Here is a 9009-nt window from a genome sequence, read left to right on the forward strand (position 1 = left end):
TTTAAATTCAAATTATACCTAAAATTTAACGGTCTTTGTGTTAATACATCCTAAAATGAATAAATATTTAAAAGCAAAATGAATTCATTGACTATTCGAAGATAACTTACCTAATTTTAATTAATTTATTTATATGGCCGAAATTACACTCAAAGTGGCCGAAATTAGAAGCTGTCCGAAATTTGGCACACTTCCCCTGCCCTATAGAAAACTTTTAAATTTTGAATTTGAAGACGATATAGTTTGAGAAATTAAATACCCCTTTGACTAAGCTTCTTTTCTATTTTGGTATTTTACAGGTCTTCACTGATCCATCGAATCTACAACGACACATTCGTGCTCACCACGTGGGCGCCCGAAGTCACGCGTGTCCAGAGTGCGGTAAAACATTTGCCACATCGTCTGGTCTGAAGCAGCACACGCACATCCATTCGTCGGTGAAGCCTTTTCGATGTGAGGTGTGCTTAAAAGCCTACACCCAATTCTCCAATCTGTGTCGCCACAAACGCATGCACGCCGATTGTCGCATGCAGATAAAGTGCACAAAGTGCGGACAGAGCTTCAGCACAGTCACATCCCTGTCCAAACACAAGCGGTTTTGTGACTCCACAGGCGTCACACCACCGCATCATCCATCGGCTCAGCAGCAATCATCGTCAAATTTGGGCCAGGGAGTTCCAGCGGCTACAATGACAACACCACCCAATCCCTTCCTGATGTTCCGCGGGCCATCACCCTTCTTTCCACCCAGCTTCTCACCCTACCACAGCTTACCTGGGATATTCCCAGCAAGTCCAGCTCAAGCTCCTCCGTTTCCCCTTGGCTTCCCCAAGCCAAGTGTTGATCTAAGTGGAATGCAGGACAATGAGCGTTATACTCCGCCCAGACAGATGCAGAACAATCATTTAAGGAGAAGGCATTCTCTGAAGGTGTCCCCTTCAGCTGCGGAGGAAGCTTCGAATCATTTACATCCATCACCTGCCCGTCCTCTACCTATTTCAATGTTGCATACTAAGGATACTGGGAAAGGACATGGTGGAAGTGAAAGGAATAGTTCAGAAGAAGATACAAGGTCCCCTACCCTGCATGACTTCTCCATTAAGACTCAACTAAGAGATCATCGGGAGCGCTCAATTACGCCCAAAGACAAGAGGATCAAGGAAATTGATGTTGTAAAAACACCAAGGCAGTCCTCGGATCACGAAGAATCCTCTGAACGAGATGAACATGAGGATCAGGATAAGGTTGAAGAGAACAAGGCTAGTTCATCACCTGAAGCTAATACACTGTCTGCTCAGTTGCAGAACTTGCGGCGACAGGAGACAAATGGGCAGCTCGGAGAGCTACAGCCCCTGGACCTGACTGTATCGCGGAAGCGTAGTCGCAGTAGAACGCCGCAAGATACCAAAGTACATCGTGTCTCAACACCACCATCCTACCAGGCAAGTCCATCACCATCTGTCTCACCCGGACCCACGCCACCACCGTCGCCACCTGGCCCACCTATGGCCTATCCCCGCCCGATACATCCAATGTTATTAGAAGCAATTTACCGACCATCCGGCTTAGGTGCCTTTCATCGACCTTTTCCTTTTTTAGGACAAATTGGCCGTCCTGGCTTCGATTTACTTAGCCGCAACGATGGCCCCTTTCCGCCCAAACCCTTCCATGAGGCCCTGATGGTGGCCAGGCGCTTCACAGCGGACCTTGGCGGTGCCACTGGCGGTCTGATCGGTGGCGGTGGAAGTGGTGGAACCACTAAAAATAAGGATCGGTACGCATGCAAATTCTGCGGTAAGGTCTTTCCACGATCTGCTAACCTCACGCGCCATCTACGAACGCACACCGGTGAACAGCCTTACAAGTGCAAGTACTGCGAACGTTCTTTCAGTATATCGAGCAATCTGCAACGACACGTCCGTAATATTCACAACAAAGAGCGCCCTTTCAAGTGTCACCTCTGTGAACGGTGTTTCGGGCAACAGACTAACTTGGATCGACACCTGAAGAAGCACGAAGTAGATTCGGGTGGAATAGGGATTGGCATGGGAGATTCCCCGTCGTCCAATGAGGGAGAGCGCGAGGATGCATATTTCGATGAAATCCGTTCATTTATGGGAAAAGTGACCTATTCAGGGGCCCAAGCCCATCTGTATGCACCCTTGGGAACTACGGCTATTGAGACAACCACTGAAGCGGATGATGTTAGCGATCTCGAGAATGACATCAACATTGAGCATTCCGACTCGAAGAAGTCAATCAACAATAATGAAACCATCGAAGTGTCCACTTAGGCTTTCACCAAATATCTCTAGTTACAACACTATCTTATAACACCATTGTAAATAAATAAAATATTCTCTCAATAACTACCACAAAATTTCACTCCTTAGGCATCAATTTCAATCTAAGAGATGGTAAACATTGCAAAAGGATATAAGCAAATAAAATAAACTATTGAATTCATGAGTAATAGTTCTAATATAAATTAGCTAATGACTACCAATTAAGTGAACATCCACGCTTTTCATTTGGGAAGTGTTTCTTTTGGGATAGTGAAGTTCTATTTTGGATTATATAAAGAACTCAAAGAATTCACAATCACCATTTATCTATTTTTTGAACACCCCTAAATCGATTATTTTCACAAAAAATCAAGTGATATTTTTTTCTGTATTAGAAAGAAAGTAAACAAAAAAAATTATCAAAGAGCAGAGTGATGCAAAAACTTAGTAAAATTTCTGATATAAATTATTTCTAAGGGGCATTTGACTTTATATATATTGTAAAATGTTAATTTACAAATTCAAGAAAAATGAAAAGAAATAAAAATGTGAAAATATTATCAATAAATTATTTTTTTATTTATTCAATATCCACATAGTCACTGTAAGAATTTTTGAAGAAAAAAAACAAGCACTTGAAATAACTTATGAGATAATAAAATTATTTATATTGGCCTCCTAAGAAATGGCGAAAGGACAATTTCCACTAAAAACAAACTATTTAAAAAAAAATTATTAAACATCCCTTAAGATTTCTCAAATTGACTACCAAATGTGACATAGAATATACATTGAACTAAAAATCACGAAATAGCACATAAAATTTATTGTCGGATTCTGTCATATTTAAATAAAGAAAATAAAGAAATAGTGTAAGATTTAAAAAAAAATATGGGAGGAAGTTAGATGAAAATGTTATTTTATAGATATTGAAAATGGTACATCAACAATTTGAATTCACAAATAAATTACATGAAATCAATCTGAAAAGATACAATTTTGACTTTTATTGTTGGAACGTTTTTGAGATTGGCTATAGGGTAACGTGTGGTATTTTGGGACACTTTTTAGCACTTTCAAGTTTCGAACAGCTTAACGACTTCTCAAATTATTTTTTCTTTGTTGATAAAAATATTTATGTTCCTTATGCTATCCAGAATAATGCCCAGCGCACAACAAATTTTGTTAGTAAACATGTTTTCAAAATTTCCTATAAGAGTGAAGGAGATGACTAGATCAAGGTCTCACTCACACTCATTGAAATGTCAAAAACATGCTTACAAAACAAAAGTTATTGTGCGCTGGCCATAAGATTCTGATCGAGAAATTTTGAAAAATACATCATTTTTTATAAAAAATAGCAAAATTATGTAAAGAAGTAAAAGTAGTATATTTCGGGACAGACAAAAATCGCTATTATGTAAATAAATTTTTTTCCGAGCCTGATTATTTACCTTCAAGTAGAAGGTCTAAACTTCACTCTTTCATAAAAAAATTGTTTAAATTTCAATTGTAAAGTGACTTAAATCGAAAATTGTTTGAAACACTGTTTGTGTTGACATCTGCAAAATTGACACACTGAAGGTTTTGTAAAAAGTAGAATGTGACACTCACAATTCACGCGTATTTCACGCTTTAAATCAAATAAAATTTCAGAAGTTTTATGTTTATCTGATACGTAAAGAGCTTAATATTTCATACAGAACTTAAAAATAATTAGAAAACAAATATTTATAGCATTTTCGATGTGTCCCAAAACACCCATATTATGTCCCGAAAAGCACCTTGTCCAGAAATACCACACGTTACCCTATAGTTCATTAGCCAGAAATGTGTTTTGCTGTATCACCACAATATTTAAATTTTTATTGCCTTCAAAATATTGGGTTTCTGAAAATATTTGGAAATAGGGTAAATTTTAGGAACTCTGATACTTATTAAGTAGAACAACTTCATGTGTATTTTTGTGTACAGAAAGTTCAAGCAGGACTTTAACAGTCCTTATTTACTATTTATTTACTTATTGTGGCATCCGTGTGGAAATAACTAATTAGATGGTTCGGTAAAAGTGAACTGAATTGATGGTTTAACTAATCGTTGGTTTATTTACATTATTTGTGATCCTATTAAGAGGACCGTTACTTCATAGTCCTAATGGACTTTATCATCTTATTGTGGGTCTTCTCCAATGGATGGTACATTGGTCCCTCATTGATCTTTGTCTCATACACTTTACTTAGGGGAAACTGGGGCACCACCAAACACGGGGTACTACCAAACACTAATTTTTATTTCTAAACTACTTGGACTATCTCGACCATTTTATCAATGGACAAGCATCCCTATAGTGCCTATAAATTCCTATAGGCCTTGTCCTCAGAAGTCGAATATCTGATTAAAATATCGCAGTGTTTGGTACTACCCCGTGTTTGGTGGTGCCCCAGTTTCCCCTACATGTTTCAAAGCCTAAATCAAGTGAATAATCCTATTTTCAAAATAAAATTAACGACATTTACATGCGAAGATAAAAGTGTTGTATTTCTCGTGAGCAATATAATCTTCTTATAAAATATATTTTGTTTATCACTTAACAGAAAAAAATTCAATGCTGATTTTCAATATTAAAGGATAATCCTTCTAAATTTGAAGCTTTTAGGTTTATAATGAAATATACATTGTTGAAAAGATGGAAAGTCTTTTCAGTCTAAGTTTTCCATCTCTTATAAATTATCAAAATTAGTTACGAAATTTAGTGACACAAAGGACGGCATCTGAAAGCACTAGAAAATTTGTGACAGTTAAGTTCTGAGTGCTCAAACTTTCCAAAAAAAATCATGAAATTTTAATTAAATGACATCAAAAAAATAGAAATGCGCAGATAATTTGAGAAATTTTTAAAGAAAAACATTAATATTAGGGGTGGCAAAGTGTCCCAAGACTTTGCGAAGTACTCGAACTCGTAACTTAAATGCTATATACATGTCATTTACCATGTTTCAATTCTTAACCGATTTATAACTCACTCAAAGCGTATCCGAAATAGGTTAGGACGTTAAGAGTAATATCATTCAAATTCGTATTAAAAACTATCGGTTACAAACCAGTTCATTACCGGTTCATAACCGAATGAAATCGGTTCGGGCTTGTCAGGAATTCCAAGGCTTTTCTAACGAGCTCAAACAAAACCTCCTTTTGGTTAAAAATGAATACTCTCCATAGAGCTTTTTTTAATTTAAAAAACAGTTTATTAGGAATGATTCAACGATACTTTCGTATGTAGATGAAATATCCGCCTGGGTAATCTCTTATAAACCGGTGGCAGCCAAAATCCTGAAAACCAAAATCCCAAAAGCCAAAATCCCGAACGCCAAAATCCCGAATGTTTAAAATCTTGAACATGAAATTATGTGTAGGAAAATGTTTAGAATAATTTTCCAAGACACAGAAGATTTCCCTTTGCCTCCAGGAAACGCGGGTGCAATCATGGGTGTAGCTATGACTTTTTTTTAAGAATTTGGGATTTTGGCTTTCGGAATTTTGGCGTTCGGGATTTTGACCGGGACCCAAGAATCTTTGGAAAATTCTATAACGGATAGTGTCTTCGTATTCAAAGAATCCAAATCATTTAGGAAATACTTATATAAATATTTATAAATATATAAATAAGTAAAAATTGATATCTGATGTTAGGAAAATATTCAAAAGCAGAGCTTAAAATTATAATATATATATATATATTTTTTTATTTTCTAATTCCTTGTTAGAATTCTAAGATACTTACAACAATGAAGAAGATCTATGGAGGCTATCTAAGCAAAAAAATTTGCCGCTATCTTTTTTAACTTGGAAGATATTAAGTTTGAAATTTTTGATTTGTGATTTTTTGCCCCAGGTTACCCTACCTAATATTAAAAAAGTAAATAAATTCATTAGTTACAATTTATTTATTGAATACGATAAGGTTAAAATTACGTTAAACATCAAATTATAGCTGTTCTTTTAAGCGGAAACACACTTCGATAACAAATTTTATGTGGAACATGTGGAACACATTCTTAATCAAGAATTTTTGTATTTTTATCATCCACTAAACCAGCAGTTTGCGTATAATCTGTATGATTTCCAATTGTTACTAGAATTGCAGATTCACAGACCAAAATTACAATAATTGCTGATCCAAGGGACGCGACGATAGGTCAATTGGATATTTTCATTCATTTACGAGATCTTTGTAAAAAAAATTAATTAAAAGACTACATAATGCCCCACGTTAATCAATATTTTATTCTAACATTCTTTGTTATAATTTACATAAGAATAACTTTTGGAAAATAATAACTGGAAAAGGAAATTTTTGTTCGAAATAGAGCAAATGTTCTGGAGCAAAGTTTCGATAAAAAAAATGATATTTTCTCATCTTGCAGATCATCTAGATCTGCAAGATCTAGATCTAGATCGCAATTCCCTTTTTGTAGAGGGAATTATTCTATGGAATAACTTACCACGCATTCCTTGAACCCCGCACAAACAATTGTTTAGGGAAATTTCTTTGTACAGAGGACAGCTTGTCCTATTTATTTATCAATAAATTGAGTTGAATTGAATTGAATTGAATCTAGGAGATTGCGATCACCATTCTATCACATTTTTTTATCATTTTAATTTGACCAATATAAGTAGTAAAAGATAAAATTTCGTCAGGAAAAAAATTTAATTTTATTGGTATTAAATTTAGAACTAAAAAAGCACTAAAATTTTCTTGCATGTTTTATCAAAGTGAAAATAATAGTATTAATTTTATTTTACTTTCAACCATCTTAGATATAAAATAATGAATTATTCATTGTAAATAAATTATAAAATAAGAATTAAATTATAAATTTAGATTTTCTACTGGCAAAATTTATATTTTATACGTCTCATTTATTTTTTTTTATTGTCTTAGTTCTCCTTAAGATCATATAAGTTTGAGGGAAATAGCGAATCTTTTACGATTGGGAAGGATTTAAAGAGAAATATGGCTCTACTCTTTAATACGATTAGTGGGTAATTCAGTGAAAAACCATCTTTAAATAATTACCTTTATCTTTGTGGGTATTTGAAGTAAAATTTATTCACTCAGAGGTACGATGTATGCCTAAAATGCTCGAGGGGATTAAATATTCAATTATATCTGGATAATGCTTTACCTGAAAGAAGACTTTCTTGCTGAAAATAGAGTGGAATAGTGCAATAAAAGAGTGCAACATGAAAAAAAATCGTAATTTCCCACGAACATTTCTTGTTCAATGAAAGTTAAATTAGGCAGCGTGATAATTGTGCAGAACAAAACTGGTGTTAAACTACGAAATAATGTCGTCAGATTCTTTCTCAATTATATTTTTCTCTATAAATTATTTTGCACAAAAACATGAAAGTCTCTTTTCTTTTTTTTATTGGTCCTCTGGAACTCTTGTCACGCAAAATTTATTTGTTGTCAACGAACGAATTAGGTACCAAAAATTTTCACTCTCTTTCCTCACTGTTATTAATCATTTCCACAGCTTATGTAGAGCTTTGTGGTGGGTATAAAGGGAGAGGAAGGTATGCCCATTTCTCTTATAGTAACAATTTCTAAGGTGCAATAAAATCGACGAGACCCCAAAAAGGCACTTTCATGCCGGAGATGAAGGTGAAAAAAAAGTGACCAAGAAGTGCTTAAGAGGAGACCCATCTTGTAAAAAATGATCTTCTCTCGAACTTGGAGATCACAGGGAGTTGCCTTCATGAGTGCACCTGTACAAGTAATAAATGAGTTGTAACATTTCATTGTGACATTAATTGGTGAGGTGTTTGCCATCTCACGACTTTGGCAGGTAAATTGACTTGGCGAGGAAAGTCTACAAGATGAAGATGGATTCTATTTTTCTTTTAGCCAGATCTCTTGCTTTCATCCTCAGTTCATATTTAGTCCACATTGTAATTATAATGCAATTATGGTGTTTATTTTCTTTTTTTTAACTCTTTTTTTTATTACAATAACCCTTTCTCATCTCACCACGTTCGGATCTTTCTCTATTACATTTGATGCACAAAACGTTCACAAAGTGGCCTAAAGTAGTATGCAAATTTAGGCTTCAATCGTCGCTCTATATTTAATTTTTATTATTATTTGGGGTAATAAAATTAATTTTCTGTCGTACAAGATTGACGAAAGGTCATCAATTTGAATACATTGAGAGCTATTTTGTGACGATGGTCCGTAAAAAGACGTTTTTTTTTGTGCTGTTTTTTTTTCTTAATATGTCTCCTCCTTGCTTTATCGCACCATTTAGCTTGAACCAGCATCCTCTTACTTTCCGTGTCTCGTTCGTCTCTTACAGTGAATGTCATTTGCCCAGAGACACCAAAATAACAATCATCAAGTGGATAATATACATAAAATTGGCTCTCTCTCTTCAATTCGTCTGATTCACTTTTATGCCAATTTCATGAAAGTGAAAAGTATTATGAAAGTATCGTCGATTTGGTGAAGAAGCACATGCAATAAATGCAATTAAAATAATTGTTGCTAAGGAGAACAGTCAAATAATTTTGCACAACAGACACATTGGATCTCTTTCTTGTGCTTCTTTGGCAAATCAGCACATTCAGCGAATGATTGGATAAACCTTAAGCCTTTACAGTATTAAAGATTCTCGTGCAAAGCCAAAGTTGATCTGGAAAAGATATCCCTGATGAATAT

The 9009-nt window shown here is 34.9% G+C and overlaps 1 protein-coding gene across 3 annotated transcripts in view; it reads left to right on the forward strand.

Annotated features, from left to right (window-relative positions):
- LOC129807225 (transcription factor hamlet-like) overlaps nucleotides 1-3275 on the forward strand; it is a 131124-nt gene extending 127849 nt beyond the window's left edge. For all 3 annotated transcript variants that reach the window (XM_055856344.1, XM_055856343.1, XM_055856345.1), the window contains exon 8: nucleotides 300-3275. In XM_055856344.1, coding sequence (XP_055712319.1) covers nucleotides 300-2294 — 1995 coding nt within the window. In that variant the 3' untranslated portion in view covers nucleotides 2295-3275. The remainder of the gene's footprint in view (nucleotides 1-299) is intronic.
- Nucleotides 3276-9009: the final 5734 nt, after the last annotated feature.

This window comes from Phlebotomus papatasi, chromosome 3 (assembly GCF_024763615.1).
Source record: "Phlebotomus papatasi isolate M1 chromosome 3, Ppap_2.1, whole genome shotgun sequence".
Lineage (NCBI taxonomy): Eukaryota > Metazoa > Arthropoda > Insecta > Diptera > Psychodidae > Phlebotomus > Phlebotomus papatasi.